Source organism: Geotrypetes seraphini, chromosome 3 (genome assembly GCF_902459505.1).
Source record: "Geotrypetes seraphini chromosome 3, aGeoSer1.1, whole genome shotgun sequence".
Taxonomy (NCBI): domain Eukaryota; kingdom Metazoa; phylum Chordata; class Amphibia; order Gymnophiona; family Dermophiidae; genus Geotrypetes; species Geotrypetes seraphini.
Genome location: NC_047086.1, coordinates 33,352,549 through 33,372,444, shown reverse-complemented (window position 1 = coordinate 33,372,444; position 19,896 = coordinate 33,352,549). Strand labels below are relative to the sequence as shown.

The 19,896-nt window shown below is 41.0% G+C and overlaps 1 protein-coding gene across 2 annotated transcripts in view; it reads left to right on the top strand.

Annotated features, from left to right (window-relative positions):
• Positions 1-18,351, top strand: part of EPHA7 (EPH receptor A7) — a 393,019-nt gene extending 374,668 nt beyond the window's left edge. For both annotated transcript variants that reach the window (XM_033937544.1, XM_033937543.1), the window contains exons 15-17: positions 6,266-6,459; positions 11,652-11,807; positions 17,969-18,351. In XM_033937544.1, coding sequence (XP_033793435.1) covers positions 6,266-6,459; positions 11,652-11,807; positions 17,969-18,083 — 465 coding nt within the window. In that variant the 3' untranslated portion in view covers positions 18,084-18,351. The remainder of the gene's footprint in view (positions 1-6,265; positions 6,460-11,651; positions 11,808-17,968) is intronic.
• Positions 18,352-19,896: the final 1,545 nt, after the last annotated feature.

Here is a 19,896-nt window from a genome sequence, read left to right as displayed (position 1 = left end):
CTTTTTGGCCTAAGGCCCTAGGCAGCAGGGAAATGTCCATTCTCGAAAAATTGTGGTTTTTTTTTCTTCGAGAATGGCCAACCTGTACGTTCAGCAGTTTAATTGCCCACATCGCCACTACGTGTATGCTTAGAACACATTCCCAACCAATAAATCACCCAAGTCCCAAACGCCCAAATCAGACCTTTTAGTTGAAGAAATAGCCATTCCTTCACCTAAAAGCATGATTCTCTAACCGGCGTCTGTCATAAACAACGACGGTTAGAGAATCCTGGAACTGTCCCCCCCCCCCCCCCCAAACAATCGCAGCAGGAAGGATGCCCAGTCCCTCCTGCCTGAAGCCAGTGAAACACCCCACAAATGATCCCCGGCAGGAGAGATGCCCAATCTCTCATGCCCCCTTCCCCGAACACACCCATGATAAAACTCTTTACCTGCAGGAGGAATATGCAATCCCTCCTGCTGGGCATTCTCCCCAAACCCCTGCCGGATTGCCCATCCCATCCCCTGGACCCCCCCCTCCACCCTCCCAGACCCCCCCCACCCCTACCAGATTTTTTAAAAAAATATATGGGACCATGTTAATGAGCCATATACTTCCCTTTTACAGTCCCTGCCTGCAGTTCTTAACCTTTAAAGATATAAGAAGTTGACTAATTTGGGCCCTAAAATAGTTTGTAAGAGCTTTTTTTATTACTGATGTCCTGGTATGCCCAGAGGGCTGTTTTCAAATAATGTCATTACATTAGTCACTTTCTTACCACAGAGAATTTCCCCTAAACAAATTAAGCTTGTAAAAAAGATAAAAACCTTTCTAATTTTTCTTTCCACTTTCTTTAAATTTATTGGATATTTGCTGTTTTGACTTAGGGCTCCTTTTACAAAGGTGCGCGCTATAGCGTGTGGTAATTTTGTGTGCGCGCTAAAAACCCTAGCGCACCTTCGTAAAAGGAGCCCTTAGTGCTTTGTTGGTTTTAAGTGCTTTGTGTAAATGTGTATGCCAGATAATACCACTATTTAATTATGTATATTTGGTTGATATACCGCTGACGCCAGAAATTGGCTTTGAAGAGTTTCATGTAAAACAAGCATGCTGCAATAAGAGGGGAAAGGAGAGAAGGAGGGGGCAAAAAAAGGAGAATAATTAGTCTAATCTAATCAGGGATTTATAGATCGCACTATGCCTACATAGGTTCAAGGCAACTTACAAAATGGAATAAGGAGAACTGAAAGGAGAGGTCAAAGGAATATTAGGAATACATTACAGCATAGAGAAGCATAGGCTAAGATTATTGGGAATTGAAGAGATGGAGAAGACATGTTGTGCAATTAAGGGAGTTTGATACAACTTTAAGGTGTTGCGGGAGGTACATTAAAAGAACATAAGGGGAGGAGCATGTCTGACAGAAGAGTTAGCATAGTTAGAAGAAGCAAGTCATGAGGAAGGTAGAGTCTGTTTCATTCGTTATCCAGTGTTAGCAGAGTACTTGGTTCCCTGTTGGTAATAGGCTGAAGAGTGGTGCCATGCATCTATTACTCTGAGAGTCTGTTGGATTTGGGTCTTGTTTGGCATTGATGGATGTGAAGAGCTGAGTGGAAGAGAAAGGTCTTTAGTTTCTTGCAAAACTTGGTATAGTTAAATTCAGTTCTGATGGCAGTTGGGAGATCGTTCCAACTTTCACCCTAGAGAATGTGAACATTGAGTGGAATATATGTTTATAGTTGAGATTTTAGTTGTTGTGGGGAGGTTTAACTGTATTCTCTTGAGATTTCTGGGTGAGATGGACCATGCTGAGGATAGTAGGTGAATTAGGGGTGCAGCAGAGTTTCCGTTGAGTATGTGGTGCATAATGCAGGATGTTTTGAATTTTATTTGAGAGGCGATAGGTAGCGAATGAAGTTGTTTGAGGTAGTTAAAGATTGAGCCATATTTTTTTCAGTCTGAAAATGAGTCTTATTGCCGTATTTTGTATGAGATACAGTTTGCGGATAAGGGTAGAATTGATACCCTTGTAAAAGGAGTTGTAGTAATCTAGTTGAGAAAGGATCACTATCTGCACAAGCAGGGCAAAGTATTGTTGATGGAAGTAGGGTTTGATTAATTTCAATTGTTTCATGGTGAAGGTTTTCTTCCAGAGGATGGAGATTTGTGGCTCCATTAATAGCGTAGAGTCTAGAATATAGCCTAGAACCTTGGAGGATTTGTCAACTACAAGGGTATTTTCTGACTGGAGAATGATGTTTGTTGGAGCTGACTGTTGTGGAGTATGGAAGTTAAGAATTTTGATTTCAGATGTGTTTAGTTTTAGTTTGTTGTTGGTTGCCCATGTTTGTATTTTAACTATGTTATCTGAGATTTTGGGGGGTTGTATCATATTAGTTTGCAGTTGTTGGGATGAGGAAAAGGATGTCATCTGCGTATGACAGTATGCACTCATCATTGAATTTAATATCTCCAAGTGAGCTCATAAATAGGTTAAATAATATAAGAAAGAGTGATGAACCATGGGGTACACCACAGTAGGTATTCCATTTGTTGGAGAAGGTGTCATCTTTCTTACCGAGGTATTCTCTTTTTATGAGGAAATCTTTAAACCAATTCAGTGCGGTACCTGTCACTCCTGTAGCAGGAATCCAAATTGGGAGGAATGTAAGCAGGACTGTTGGTCAATATACGTTGCAAGTTGTTTGCTTACATGGATTTCTAGTATTTTGGTGTGTATGGGTATGCCAGCAATGGGTCTGTAGTTTGAGGATTAGAAAGATCTGCATTTGGTGATTTAGGTATTGGCATGAGTACTATTTTTCCCATCTCCTCTGGAAGTTGGCTTTGGTTTAGGAAACAATGTAGAAACCTGGTGATCCATGTGATAATTGTTTCAGGTGCAGAAGAGAGAAGGTAGGAGGGACAGTTGTCCAGGGAACTGCAACAAGTGGAAAGCTTAATTAGTAAACTTTTTTGTCTCTGTGGTTGATAGTAGGGTGAAGTAGTTCCATATTTGGTCAGCGTTGCTGGGTTCCACTGGATTTTCACGTGTGTGTTGTGTTGGGTTTTGTTGCGATAGTCGTTTTGGCAACTTCTGTTTGAACCGTTTTGGTCTTATTGAGGAATAAGTCAGCTATGTCCTATGATGGTTATGATGCCCTGTGGTGTCTTATTTACGGGGTGTCGTTAAACTCCGTACAAGATGAAATAGCTTTTTGTTGTCTAGTGTTTTGTTTTCAATTATGTTGGCCTGGTAGTTCTTAACCTCCCAGATGTTGTATTTGTATTTGTTTATTGCCTTCCTCCATTGAGATTTGTTTTCGGGTGATTTGCTTTTCTGCCATAGTCTTTCAAGACTTCAGCACTGTTGTTTTTCAGTTTTCAGTATTTCAGTAAATCATGGGGAGGTTTTAACTCATTTTATTTTGCATGGGTGTTGCGGGGCAAAGATGCCTAGGGTGTTGGTAATGGAGGTGTCCGAACTGTATGTGGAAAAACACAGTTTGTTAAACTAGTTTACTAACAACTGACAAAGAACAAACTGATGCAAAGTTCAAACACTTGTTTTCCAAGACCTCAAACACTGCTAAATTTGTTCTTCGTGTCCTTGCTGGGGTGAAGTGTTCATCACTGGTCTTGTTTGTGAATGAATGATTCAATACAGGCTGAGATTTATAAATCTGGTGTGCAAAAATAAAATAAAGAAGAACACTTATCTTTAGGCCGATGGCTACCCAGTCGTTTCACTGCCAAGTTTCTTCAGGGGCTATGTCTTTTCAAAATCTCACCTCAGTCTCATTAAGCTTGTGAGGCGCACCACTCATACCGCTCTTCTTATACCGCAAAAGTGACCTGCGGTGTGAGTGTTGCAAAAGTGGCCTGCAATGTGAGAAGAGCGCCATGAGTGGTGCACCTCACAAGTTTAATGAGGCTGAGGTGAGATTTTGAAGAGACATAGCCCCTGAAAAAACTTGGCAGTGAAACAGCTGGGTAGCCGTCAGGCTAAAGATAAGTACTTTTCTTTATTTGATTTTTGCACACCAAATTAATAAATCTGAGCTTGTATTGAATCATTCATTCACAAACAAGATCAGTGATGAACACTTCACCCCAGCAAGGACACGATGAACAAGTTTAATAGTGTCTTAGGTGTTTGAGGTAATGAAGGTGTTCCAGCTTGATAGCATTGTATGTGTACAGCTCAATTAGGTAGTAAGAGATTCATTAACTTTGTTCCAGAAGTGGTAGGATTTGTTTTCCCTCATACCAGTTTTCCTCTTTTGGGGTTTTTATTGTTCCTTTTGCAAGGTTCAGTTTGAAGTTAAGGAGGTAGTTGTCTGACTAGGGGTCCAGTGTCCATTTGACATTGGAGGTGAGGTCTGAGAGTGTAGATGTGAGCAGGTTGATGGCATAAGGGTGATTTGGCTGTCTTCTAGCAATTTTTTTGAAGTTTTTTGGCATCTTTGGTAGTCGACTTGAGAGATATGTTGGTATCTCCAAGAATAAACAGTCTGGAGTATTGGCAGGCTAGGCTTGATATTATTTCTAGAATTTTGTGGTTCAATTAGATTGGGAGTATGGGGGTCTGTATACTAGTTGGATACCAATGTTGTTCACAGTGGAATTGGGTTTGTCTTCCAGTTTACATGCTATATTTAATTAGGAGGGTCTTAGTGAGTGGCAGGGTATCTAAGGCTGAAAAGGTGTATATTAACAAGTTTTAACTCAGCATGGGAGGATGGATGGATCAATCTATTAGTTCATGGACTCTAAACCTCAGGATCCATGCTGTATATCAACAAGACGTCCAAGGTACTAGAAGTCATTCTCAACTCTATCCTATGAATCTCAAGTAACCAACCTAAGGAAGAAAACCTTCTACAACAGTGGTCTCAAACACGTGGCCCGGGGGCCACATGCGGCCCGCCAGGTACTATTTTGAGGCCCTCGGTATGTTTACCATAATCACAAAAGTAAAATAAAACAGTTTCTTGATCATATGTCTCTTTAGCTACAAGTTACAATATTATTATTAAGACTTAGACAAAAGGAAAGATTTATAAACTATAATGAGTTTTACCTCATACAAAATTGTCAATTCTTTAATAAGACATGAACTATTTTTTCAGAGGCCCTCCAAATACCTACAAATCCAAAATGTGGCCCTGCAAAGGGTTTGAGTTTGAGACCACTGTTCTACAATATGAAAAGACTAAGACTTATCAGGCCTTTTTTTCAAGAGTGTCACTTTGCCGCTAATGCAAATGCTTATACTGTCCCAGCTGGATTATTACAACTCCCTCTATTTGGGTCTAAAACGCTACTCTCCTGAACAAACTACAGATGATTCAAGACAGCGGTCAGATTTTTTATTTATTTATATTAGTATTTATATACCACTGATAGCCTAAGACAGGTCGTCCAAGTGCTGATAATGAAAACAGCTTTTTAGACGTATCCAAGAACATTTTGGGACAAATTCTATAAATAGTGTCCGGATTGTAGGTGGCGGTAAGCGTCCTACCACCAGCTCACCCAAGGCTAGGCGTGAGCGTGGTTTCGCCCGGAAGTGGCCTCAGGCGTGCTTAGGCAGCCTTAGACACCTGAAATGTAGGCCAGCAAAATGCTGGCCTACATTTCAAATAGACACAGCCGCTGAACTGATCGCAGCAAGGGATTCTCCTTGCTGTGATCATTTTAGCGTCTGCGGCAGGGAACCCGTCCTCCCCCTACTAGCAGGTGGGATGCCCAGTCCCTCCTACCGGAACCCCCCCAAAGATCATCAGCAGGAGGGATACCCAGTCCCTCCTGCCAGAACCCCCCCCAGACATTCTCCAGCACCCCAACCCCCTCCCTCCAAGCCCACCCAGACCCCACCAGTACCTTCTTTAGGTGGCCGGCTGAAGGGATGCTTTCTCCCTCTGGCCGGCAAGTCCACCTGCACTGAATGGTGGGTCTTCCCCCTTCCTGGTGCATTGTGGGATGTACCGGGGAGGGGCCTAAGGCCCTGATTGACCCAGTCACTTAAGGCCCTTCCCATAGGCACCTGGGCCAACTGGAATCTTAGGCCTCTCTCCCAGCTGTATGAGCATTTGTTCTAGGCATTCTTGTAGCTTAAATGGTTCAGATTTAGACTATTTTGCAATATAAAGAATGATTTGTTAAAGGAGTTTGAATAACTGAGACATACCATTTGGGTTTTGGTTTCAAATGTACGAGTGTTAATGCTTTCTTAACATGCATTTCTATTTGACTAAACAATTGTACTTGGGTTCTTAGGTTATAAAAGCCATTGAAGAGGGTTATCGCTTACCAGCACCAATGGATTGCCCAGCAGGTCTTCACCAGTTGATGTTAGATTGCTGGCAAAAAGAGCGAAGTGAAAGACCAAAATTTGAGCAGATCGTTGGTATTCTGGACAAAATGATTCGGAACCCAAACAGTCTGAAAACTCCTCTTGGGACCTACAGTAGGTAAGACATATGCCTGTGATTACATTTAATGGTTGTTAGGGCAATTATGCCTTTTATTTCATACACGTGAAGTCCTGGTCTACATACGGTAGAACGTCAAGATCAGAATTGAGTTGTCCAAGCCACGATGTGTTCATTTCCAGCCTTTTCCAAAATATCTGTAGGGATTTACCTGCCATTTTAGAACCATAAATGTGGATTAAATAAATGGCACAAACCCAGCAGCTTTCACATTAGATCCCAGCTCATAAACACCTTTGCTTTAAGGTTCCAACATTATGTTCATCAAATTGTATATATATGTATATACATACACATATATACAGTATATATATACACACACACATATATAGATAGATAGATATATACAGTACTCTACCGATATTCATGGGGATTCGGTTCCAGCAACCCCCGCGAATGTTGAAAAACTGCAAATACGTTTTTTAGCAGGGGAGACAGGAGAGAGCAACCAGAGCGCCGGCGAGTGAAGGAAATCACTCGCGGTATGCTCCGACTGCCTCTTCCTGTACTGAAGTCGGGCCTCACCAATCAGGAGCTGCATGTCAAATTGGCGGATTTAAGGTCATCTGGAAGCATTGGATGAAGGTAGGAATACGTACTTTGGATGATGTTATATTAAATGGTAAACTGCTTGACTTTTCACGATTGCAACACAAATTTGGTCTTAACAAATCACAAAGCTATAGATGGTTGCAGTTGAAGCAGACCAACTCAAAGGGTGGACCAAAACTTAGTCACCCCTTTCATGCCCTGGAGTACTTATAGATTTTACCCCGATCCTCAGCGACACCACTTGGAGCTCAAAACAATCTCATTGCTCCAAGCTTTACGTGTCAATTCGTCACTGGATCGATCGTTTATATTATATTATTTGTATTTTTCTTAACTTTTGTCTGTTCTATATGTGTCAAACTTCAATATTCACATTTTGAAATAGTTTTAAGCATATCACTTAGCTTAGTCATGTGGTCTCTGGCAGGCCGACATGTTTCGCTATACAAGCTTTATCAAGGATAACCCCTGTTAAAAAACAAAAGTTAAAATTAATAATGTTCAAAAGGATAGCTGTCGAGGTCGCCAATCTTAATGGAACCAGAACAACTAAAGATTTCTTACCTCAACATGAATAACCGCCAACCTCTGACCACTATATCAAAAGAGATGGCGGCGGCGTCTTTTACAGAAATTAAATAGAGCAGAACCCGGGACAACTGTACCCAAGTGATTACGTGGTCAACAGCGTCACGGGACTACTTGCCGGATTTAAAGCTACAGGCTCGAATTATTATAGAAGAGACTGACAACCACCCAGAACACAGACTAGATTAACGTGCCCCACTCTAATTCCCCAATCAAGCCTTTAGGTGTTACTGTATCTAGAACATATATCCATCTCTGCTCCTCTGTTCTGGGTGGTTGTCAGTCTCTTCTATAATAATTCGAGCTTGTAGCTTTAAATCCGGCAAGTAGTCCCGTGATGCTGTTGACCACGTAATCACGTGGGTACAGTTGTCCCGGGTTCTGCTCTATTTAATTTCTGTAAAAGACGCCGACGCCATCTCTCTTGATATAGTGGTCAGAGGTTGGCGGTTATTCATGTTGAGGTAAGAAATCTTTAGTTGTTCTGGTTCCATTAAGATTGGCGACCTCGACAGCTATCCTTTTGAACATTATTAATTTTTGTTTTTTAACAGGGGTTATCCTTGATAAAGCTTGTATAGCGAAACATGTCGGTGTTAATCCCCTGCCAGAGACCACATGACTAAGCTAAGTGATATGCTTAAAACTATTTCAAAATGTGAATATTGAAGTTTGACACATATAGAACAGACAAAAGTTAAAAAAAATACAAATAATACAATATAAACGATCGATCCAGTGACAAATTGACACGTAAAGCTTGGAGCAATGAGATTGTTTTGAGCTCCAAGTGGTGTCGCTGAGGATCGGGGTAAAATCTATAAGTACTCCAGGGCATGAAAGGGGTGACTAAGTTTAATATTCAAGACCCCTTATCCACAAACCACCTGAAAATGATAATGGAAACGGTAGAAAAATGGATGTCAAGTCATAAACTAAAACTGAACTCGGAAAAAACTAAATTCCTACTACTGGAAAGGGAAAAAAAACCATCTCTCACAGAACTAGAAGTAAATACAATCAAGTACCCAATGCAAAGCACACTCAAAATCCTGGGAATCCTACTAGACAGAAATTGCACAATGCAGTCTCAAATCCACAAAATCATCCAAAGAGCATTCTTCACAATACGTAACCTAAGAAAAATAAGAAAATTCTTCAACAAAGATCAATACAAGATATTAGTACAATCCCTAGTACTGAGTATTGTAGATTACTGTAACAGCCTATACCTATCATGCCCAAATTACATGATAAAACAATTACAGACAGTTCAGAACACAGCCCTCAGAATCATCTACTCACTAGGCAAATATGACCACATCACCAAAGCATACTTAGACTCACACTGGCTACCAATAAAAGCAAGATCCCAGTTCAAATTCTACTGTCTACTATACAAAGTAATACATGGAACAGCACCCAGCTACCTAAACAACAGACTACACCGTAACCTCTCACACAGATTAAGGAGAACCCAGAGCCTATTCACTCACCCCCCTCTCAAAGGAACACGACGAAAGAAACTATATGACAGCCTTTTAGCGACACAGGCAGCAAAGATCGATACTACCATCACCAATCTACTAAAGAAATCAAAACTCATCTCTTCAAAAAACACTTCCCATCATCATAACCTCACAAAAGTATTAGAAAATGCTCTCATGACTACCCAAACACCACCACCAGCAACACCCGAATCCGGACAGTATTATCTCTACTCGTCTAAACAACAGAATCCGGACAATATTATCTCTATTCGTCTAAACAACCTATCACTATCTACTATCTACTACCAATTTATCCTGGAAAAGTCCAGAACAACAATTGTAACTTAACGCATTCTTGATTATATGTACTGCAATGCTACTGGAAATGTCCAGTCTTCTAACTTGTAATCCGCTTAGAACCGCAAGGCACAAGCGGAATAGAAATCACTAATGTAATGTAATGTAATGTAAGTTTTGGTCCACCCTTTGAGTTGGTCTATATTGACTGTATACCCTTGGTGAAAAGTAACTAGTGCTATTTTAGAATTCTATTGCAGTTGAAGCAGGCCATTCAGGAGGGGTTCCCTGAATGGAAAAATCTAACTGGTCAATATAGTCTGCCGGTCTTATGTTTTCAGGTGAACTTCCTGGGACACCAGACCGCACAGTGGTATAAATTAATATCTGGATTTTTGAATAAAAAACCAAAGAATGGTCTGCGTAACATTTGGAGCATTGAGATTAAGCATCAAATTAATGCATCTCAATGGCCACGAATTTGGGCTTGGAGGATGAGATGTACAGCGTCGGCATCTATGAGACAACTTGGTTTTTCTTATTACATAGAGCAGTTTGGACCCCAGTTCGTTTACAAAAATTAGATAGCTCTAAGTCTAATAGATGCTGGCACTGTCATCTTGAAGCTGGGACATTAGATCATCTATTATTCTATTGTCCATTGATAATTAGTTTTTGGAAATCCATTTGGGGGCCAATGAACAATCTGCTGAAAAATCCGATGGCATTATCATATGACACTGTGTTATTTGGTACTGCAATGAGACTAATAATAATACATTTTTGATCATTATGACAGGGGTTGCCATACAGCAGATTATGAAAAATTGGGATCGGCTGAACTACAATTTTTGATGGAATTCATTGTGCCAAATCTTTAAAATGGAGCGGGCAATAGCTATACAACAGGGTCATTTTAAGAAATTTAGGGATATATGGGAGCCATTAACAAAACACTGTACAGAATCAGTATAATTTTTTTTCCCCCATTTTGCATACACGTCCAGGGTGGGGAGGGGGGGAGGGAACACTCTATGATTGTTAATGTTTAAGAACAAATGTTGGGTATATGGGAGTTGGGATATTGGATGCGAGTTTGAATTTGTTGATATATTAAGTTATGTTAAAGTAGAAAATAATTGTATCGTATGTTACATTTATTGAAAGTTTAAAAATGAATAAAGATTAAAAAAATAAATAAATAAATCTACAACCATTTATACATAGATGTCTCTTAAATGTATTTCTCTCAATGTGAAGAGTGTCCACAATCCTATCAAAAGACGTAAGATACTCTCATATCTGACAGCAAAATCTTGATCTAGTACTATTTGTAAGAAACCCATTTGTCCTCTCGAGAAGCTCCTAAATTGTCAAGTAAATGGGCACTAAAGCTTTTTTTACATAGGGGTCCTTTTATCAAGCCGCGCTTGCAGGGTTAGCGTGTCGGACATTTCATCATGCACTAACCCCCGCGGCCGGCTAAAAAATTCAATGCAGGCGTTAGCGGCTAGCGCGGCAGGCAGTTTAACTCCTACCACAGCTTGATAAAAGGACCTCATAATGTTTCCCTTGTGTGCATTGTTTATACTTATGAGGTCTCCATCATGTTCCCTTCTCCCTCCTTTCCTTTAGATCATATGGACCCAATATTCAAAATGATTTAAGTAGGCAGGAAAGGGTGCTGGCCACTTAGGGCTCCTTTTACGAAGGCGCATTAGCGGGTTTTGCGCGCGTGACTTTTTCATCACGCGCTAACCCCCGCGCTGGCTGAAAAACTACCGCCTGCTCAAGAGAAGGCGGTAGTGGTTAGTGCGGCCGGCGGTTTAGCGCACGCTATTACGCGCATTAAACCGCTAGTGCAGGTTTGTAAAAGGAGCCCTTAAATTGCTTACCACAGCAAAACATGACTTATCTCGGGGCACACTCAGGCATCCCGCAGCAATTTTCGCATATATGTGTGAAAGCCATGCGTTAAAAGATAAAATGTATTTTTTAGTATTGGTTGTAAGGTGTCACATGCTAATGGGAAAATTAGTGCATAGCAATTAATAGGGAAAAATACAAAAATCGTCCATTTTACTCTGGCAATAAAAATTGCCTTAACACAGAAAAATGACCCGCATAAGAGCATGCAAAGGTCACTCCTTACTACAGTTTGGTTAAAAGGGCTCTTTGTAATCAAATTTTCTTAACATTGATTTTGACAACTAACAATCCTTCACTGTCACTTCTTTTACTTAGACCAATCAGCCCTCTTTTGGATCAGAGCACTCTCGACTTCACGTCGTTTTGTTCAGTGGGAGACTGGTTAGAAGCCATCAAAATGGAAAAGTATAAGGACAACTTCACTGCAGCAGGCTACAGCTCCCTGGAATTAGTAGCCAGAATGACTATAGAGTAAGTTAGGTTTTTGACTGTGAATTGAAAAGCGGTGTATTTTACTTGTTCTACTTTTGCCAGGTGTACAGGTCAGGCGCAGTTTATAAAGCTGAATGGTATGGGAGGGAGAAGATTTTAAATTATGAATGTGTATTCAGGGGTATAGTTACAATGTGGGATACTGCAAAGACATATTTAAAAATTATAGCTCGTACTATTTTCATACAATGATGCCAAATTACTAATACATGAGGTTAGCGGTAAAATAATGTCCTAATGATAGCACAGTAATATCAATAAGGTTGCCAACTGACTGGTTTTGCAATGGCCAGATCAGCTGTCAGCAGACCCTTAAAACTGGCATCCGAAAAGCCAGGTTTTTGGGGGGGAGGGTTTCCCCTGCTACAGGCTTCCTGCCCACTGCCCTGCACACTGGCAATTCTCCCTCCCATGGTTCTTCCATTCTCTATTCCCTCCCCGGCTCTAGCGGCACTCCTTCCTCCCTTGCAATGCTTGAAAAAACGAGTCATGGACAACACTAAAGATGCACTGCTTCCGGCTGCCCTGGTGCTTCTCTCTGTTTGGTCCCACCTTTTTTTTTACATATATGTAATCACTCAGCTCTGGAACAGTCTCCCTTCCCCTCTCCGCAATTTGAGCCCCCTTCTACCATTCCGTAAGCATCTGAAGACCTGGCTCTTCTCCAGAACGTAACCCCGTCCCGCTCCTGGCACTCTCACACCAACCTCTCTTCTCTCATACTTATATAATTCCACTGGAGTTCCGTTCCTTCCCTAACCATGTAAACCGTGTCGAGCTCCATCTGCGGAGATGATGCGGTATATAAACCCAAGATTAGATTAGATTAGATTAGATTAGATTGTGCATGGGACGAAACAGAGAGAAGCTGGATCTGGAGAGGGAAGGAAGTGGAAAAAGGGAGATCCATGAGAGGGAGAGATAGCTGCTAGACTGTGGAGCAGGGAGCCTGGAGTAGGCTCATTGGTTTTTGAGGACCCAGAGGGAGGAAGTTTTTTTATAATTTTTTTATATTGCACACCATTTAGACATTTGTTTTGATAGACGGTGTATAAAAAATAAACAAACTTAAACTTGAAACTTGACACATAGTGGGGGAGAAAAGAGAGCTGCCAGACCCAGAAGATGAATAGGGAGTAGGGGGGAAAAGAAGAAATGCTGTCCTTATTGGTACAAACTCATGGGATAGAGGAGAGGGACAAGAAGAGGGAGAGATGCTAAACTGGGGAGGGGAAGGGAGGGATAGGGAGAGATGGGGAAGGAGAGCTGGCAGTGTACTGATAGTTTAATAAAGAAAAACTGGGTTGGTGTGGGGTGAGGGGAAGGGAAGGGATTTTGCAATTGTCTGAATTGTGTGTTCCATTTTTCTTTTAAGATTAGGTATATTAATTTATTGATGTATTAAGATGTACATGTGTCCCTTCATTGTAGAGGGGAAAAGATTGAAAGGCTGGATTGGTGGAGGGGGTGAGGAGAAATAAGGACTCAATGAGAAGAGAGGATAAGACGGGAGAGATGTCAGACTGGGGCAGGGATGTCAGGTGAGAGACAGGGAGAAAATACTCTGGGCAAGGGATGATGGAGGAAGGGAAGTGAGAGGGGACTCAAGCAGAGGGAATGTAGAGAAGTGATGCTAGGCAGGGGGGATTCTAGGAACCAGGCTATGCTGGAAAGGGGTGTAAATGAGAGAGGGACTATGAGAACGAGAGTGGCCCAGCACGGGAAGGGCAATGCTGTAAGGGGCGGGGGGGGGGAGGGGTTGAGCAATAGACATGAAGAGATAAGAAATGTCAAATGAACAAGAGACCCTACAAAGACAGGAAAAAAACAGAGAAAAGCAGAAAATGGACGCTGGGAACAAAAATATGAAATACCAAAATGCTTAGACAACAAAGGAAGAAAGAAAGCATTTTATTCTGCATTTTAATATTGGAATACGTATGTCAGCTTTTAGAAAAGTAATAACTATAATAAGAACATAAGAATTTCCAACCTGAGGCAGACTGAAGATCCATCAAGCCATCACTGTTTCCAACAGTGACCAACCCAGGTCCCAAGTAGTAAAACAGATTATCTCAGGACAAGCAGGCAGAATATTCTCACATGTGGCAAATCTCCACCACTGACCATATAGTTGGCATGTATTGAGTTCTACCCTGCAAAAACATACTATTAAGAGTCATAAACTCCAACAAGAGAAGTTGTTCGGCACAGGTATGGACACCGAGAAGACATCACAGCCTTCTACACGTCGGCGTCATCAGTTAAGCCAGCTAAAAAGCCACCAGCTTCCCAACAGGTCTCGCAGGTCAACATTGCATCGAGCCCCTTGATGCCGACCAAGCGACTATCGCTCTTGCATCTGGCCTCTCCTCCATGGAGGTGTGCATTCTCTTTGAATTCACCCTCTCCAAGGCCAGACAAGGCACCGATGGTACCAGCAGAATGCCAAATAGTACCGGTGCCCTTGTACCAGGAAAAGCTGGAAGCCCTGTTCCAAGTCAGTGACATGTTTAAACTCCTTACTCCGACACTGACTCCATTGGTACCAACCCAGCCTGAGCATAAGGCCACAAGGTCCTGCGGTACCGATACTGGATCTTCGGTACAGTGTTGATCTTCCATGTACAAGCACCGCACATAGAGCCCGTTCTCCATCCAGTTCCTTGAGTCATCAGCGTTGTTCCTCATCATCTCAATGATCCAAGTCCACTCATTTTTGTTCATCTTCAGCTACTTTGAAGTGCAAGCATTGCTTTTCTTCCCGTTCTACAAAGCGTACAAGGAAATCACATCATACATCGTCATCAGATCGGCACTGGGCTCAATGTCAACATTGATCTCGACGCACCCCTTCACCAAAAGACTTTTATGATTTGGATTTACAGTCTGACTCTGTGGATGATGCCCTGAGTCCACTACAGAGACTTATGACAATACTTCTGGCAAGTCTCCTCAAAAGTCTCCACAAAGAACTAAGTCTCCTACTGAAAGACTCCTTCACAAATTTATTCGGCAATTAGGTAAAGAGCTCCCAGTCAAATTAGAAGCTGATTCTACCTACAGTGCTGAATATTTGGAGGCTTTGGACTAGGATGAACCTCCTAAAGAACTTCTTTGATTACCATTACATTGTATTCTCAGGGAGACTCTTCATAAGAACTGGGAAACCCCTTACTATTATCATGGCCCCCAGAAAATTGGACTCTTTATACAAAATCATTTCTTCTCCTGGTTATGATAAACCGCAACTCCAGCATCAGTTTTTGGTGGTAGATTCGACTTTGAAAAAATCTACTCCATCCAGAATCTATGCATCAGTGCCACCAGGACGTGAAGGGTGCATTATGGACAACAGAGTCCAAAACTACAATTTCTATATTTCCTGCTAAATCAAGACTCTGGTTAAGAAATTGTCTTCTTTTGATAGGTTCATTCCTTCTCAACAATTACAGGATTTTCATCACATCTCTCACACCCTGGCTAGAAGGTATGTGGCAAGATCAGCTTATGATTCCTTTGAATTATCTTCTAGAGTCTCAGCTATGTCAGTGGCAATGAAATGTCTGGCATGGCTCAGAGTCTCCGATATAGATGTCAACCTCCAGCATAGATTGGCTAACATTCCATGCTTGGGTGATGAGCTATTTGGGGACTCTATAGAAAATGCTATTCAAAAGCTCACTGATCATGAGAAACATTGGGAGTACAATAGATTGATTGAAATGGAATTCAGTGATGGCTTTAGGAAGGAACTTTGGATGGGTGCGAAGCACTACTTTGTTAATGGTGGAATACTGTGAAAGGAGGAACCACCAGTGCTTGAAACTCACTGACTCGTCGAGCTGAAATTAGGGAGATGAGAAAAAACAGTTTCCAAGTAAGATACTTGAGATAAGCCGTAGACATTGTTTCAAAAGGAGGCTTCATCAAAGCAGCAAGGATCACATTAAGATCCCAAACCACTGGAGGTGGTTTGACATTGAAAAGTCCTTTTATGAATCTGAACACAAAAGGATGAGCAGTGAGAGGTTTACCATTGACTGGTCTGTTTTTCCCTAAGCCTCATTCTCATCCTGGGGAAACGGCTCTTCATATTTTGGACTGCATATGAGCATTAGCTTACTATTTACAGAAAACTCAACCACATAGAGCATCTCCTCAACTTTTTGTCTCTTTTGATCCTAATAATTTTGGATGTCCTGTATCCAAAAAAATATTTCTAAATAGTTGGCGGCTTGTATCGCCTTCTGTTATGCTCAGACTGGGCTGCAACTGGGAAGTCGTGTCACAGCCCTCAAAGTCCAAGCTATGGTAACTTCAGTTGCTTTCATACGTTCCACTCCTATTGATGAGATCTGTAAAGCTGCTACTTGGTCCTCAGTTCATACATTCACATCTCACTACTCTTTTGAATCTTTTTTCCAGATGGGATGGTCAATTCAGCCAAGCAGTATTGCAAATTTTATTTTCTTAATGGCCAACACTCCCTCCATCCCATTCTAGTAAGCTAGGCAGTCCCACATATGAGAAAAAACACTTTTTAAATGATGTTTTCAAATAATTTTCAAGGCACCTAAAAAAATGGCACGGGAATTATGCCTAATTCCACTGTAGGCATGGTTAACACTGGAAGCGATGTTAGGTGCTGTAAAACACCTGTGTAGGCGTTATTCACGTCAAAGGTAGACGCTGGACATGTAGTCCTTGAAAACCCAGGCATCTACCTTTGCTGGAGGCATAAGTCTCTAAGGGGTCCTTTTACTAAGGCGCACTAAACAATTTAGCGTGCGCTAATCGATTAACGTGCGCTAAATCGTCTAGCGTGCCTTAGTAAAAGAGGGGGGATAAACCAGTGATTGATACACAGTTGGTGGCTGCTTTTAAGGCAGCCGCCGACATCGGTGCCATTTGGAAAATCTGGCCCTAATTGCTAACATGACTGATAGTACAGAACAGTTAATGCGCGATAAATGCTATACAGTATAGGAGCAGAATTTAGCGCACACTGATTGTTGGCACACGCTAAATCAGTTAGCATGCCTTACTACAAGGACTCTTTAATGTGCAACACAATTAGCTTCGTCTGCCAGGCGATTCATGCAAAGTAGCAAACCCTTATCTGTGTCAGCTGGATGGTAGCCCTCCCCAAAATGCTTGCAGTGCCTCAACAGTTAACACAAGCATTTAGCAGTTACTATGCATGTGACAATAATTTATGTATGTCAATAAAACCTGCTTTCTAAATTTTCTTTTTGCTTGATCATATAAGAACATTAGAACATAAGCATGCTTAGTAATTATGGTTCAGTCTGGCCATCAAAATGGCTAATGTTTTATTTAGCATTTATCACATGGAATTCAATCTCACAAAACTTTAAAGAGTATTTATTTATTTAAAAAATTTCTACACCGCCTAAACCTAGGCGATTTCCAAGAAAAAACATGCACAATATAAACACAATCCATCCCACAATTAAAATCAAGCTGTCTTAACATCTGAGAAATGTATGGGGATGTGTTCTTGTACAAAATGATCTAGAACCTGGCATTTTAATTTTAGTTTTGTTATGTTTAAATCTACAAAATGGAATGGGTTCATAGACAACGGCGCGAAAGACAAAAGCGCGCGCCGACAATTGAGTGCAGCGCGCGCCGCCGCGCCGCTCTAAATTACAGTTTTTAGGGGCTCCGACGGGGGGTTTTGTTGGGGAACCCCCCCCAGTTTACTTAATAGACATCGCGCCGGCGTTATGGGGGGTTTGGGGGTTTGTAACCCTCCACATTTTACTGTAAACTGAACTTTTTCCCTAAAAACAGGGAAAAAGTGAAGTTTTCAGTAAAATGTGGGGGTTACAACCCCCCACACTCCCCATAACGCCCCCACAACGCGGCGCGATGTCTATTAAGTAAAGTGGGGGGGTTCCCCCCCACGCCTCCTGTCGGAGCGCTAAAAACAGTAATTTAGAGCGGCGCGGCAGCGCGCGCTGCGCTCAATTGTCTGGGTGCGCCTTTGTCCCGGCGCGCTTTTGACCTGAGACCAGTGGAATGTGCAGTTCCTTAAGCAATGTTATTTTTTCTCATGTTTTAGACAGAATAAACATGCATATTTTATTTTATTTTTTTTCTTTATTTTACAGGGATGTACTGAGCTTAGGAATCACTCTAGTGGGTCATCAGAAGAAAATCATAAGCAGTATTCAGACTATGAGAGCACAAATGCTACATTTACATGGCACTGGCATCCAAGTTTGATAGACATTTCTCCCCTATGAGGGAGCTGACAAACTCAGACAACAGCACTGGCCTTCAGTACCACATGAACAGCTGCTAGAAGACACTTGATCTCCAATGTCCTCTTTACTACTTCCTAGAGTGGACAAGCACCTACAGACTTGAACTCCCAAGTGCCACCTAAAAATTGCAAATAGAGTCCACCAGCGGTGGCTTAGGAAACAGCAGTGACTATTTAAAAAAAAAAAAAAAAAGTACTACCTGAAAAAACAAACAAACAAAAAAAAAACAAAACAATGAAAAACACTTTGATTTCTCTAACCTCCTTTTTATCAACAAAGACTTTTTAAAAGGTATTACGCATAAAGAATATAAGAAAATAGATTATATTTGTCACATTAAATCACAGTCTTATTGTTAAATCCAACAAAATATTTTCCTGAAATCTGTGATTTATGAATCTTCTTTTTTTTATCATTTCTGCTTATTATTCATAAATGCCTTCCTTTTAGTATGCAGTTTATATCTTTGGACCTTTTTAGTGCTGATAGTATGACTTCTTTATTTTTGGGGGGGAGATCTCTGAAGGATTCTTGAGTTTCTGGAAGCATACACAGCATGATTGAAAATGCATTTCTATAAAAAAAAAAATATATATATATCAGTATCCCCTTTCTGTACTCTTTGAATCTGTTTATGTCAATGCTGTTTTGATATTGTTTGATAATGGGCAGGTAGACAGAAAATTGCAGGTCGAAAAGAGTGGCGTTATTTTTTTATATTTTTGTAATGTCCGACATGTGCTATGTCTAAAAAGAGCAAGTGAAGCAATAATGAGCCCCGATTTGTTCCAAGCACCTTTAACAAATAATACACAATTTGCAGAATGATTTTAATAAAAGAAAATTTATCCGCATCTGTAAGAAGTCGTGAGGCATTCTGTTTGACATCGAAGACTAGGGAGAGGAGGGACTGTCTGTCCGTGAAACCGGATAGAATCATTCAGGGCTCCTTTTACTAAGGTGAAAAACTACCACCTACTTTAAAGGAGGCGGTTGCAGCCAGCGCGAGAGGCATTGTAGCGTGCGCTTAGTGCGTGCTAAAGCCGCTAGCGTGCCTTTGTAAAAGGAGCCCTCAGTGTTAGCTAATATTTAATCTGAGCACACAGAATTAGTTTTTCAATGTTCTGCACTACCAAATTGGAGAGGGATAACCATCTTATAAGAGATTCGGTTGCATGCAGTCATATTTTAAGCGTAAGCCTTTAAGTTTTGTATTAGAAGTAAGGAGCATGATGCAAGTGGCATTGCATAGTTTTCCAAGCTGTTATAGCTTCAGGTGCACACATGCGTTGCACCGTATTGTCCTCCATTTTGGAACACGAGCAAAAGGCAAGTTTGTTCAGTGTTTCTGATTTATACAGGGAGCGTGAAAAAAAAAGCCTCATCTTTTTTTTTTTTGTTGTTGTTGTTTGTTTCTTAATTTCCATTAAATTAATTTGTGCTGAAGTGTTGAACACTGTCATAAGCAATAAGAATGTGTGTCTTTACAGACGAACACATCATAGTCTATACCAGACTTATAAATGAAGAGAACTGCTTTAAAAAAAAAAAAAAAAAAAGAGAGAGAATGAAAAGTTAGAAATTATCGTAGAAATGATTTGCTGTATCTCCAAAGAGAATTGGGTTGTTTGTCTAACACTCTGACAGAGAGATCCCAGGGATCAGTCATACAGTGGTTATGTTTGATAATGTGGGCGTCTACAAAACAATTGTAAATGTTCCTCTGTAAAGCTTGTAAATTTTTATTTATACTGTGTTGTTTTTGTACACAC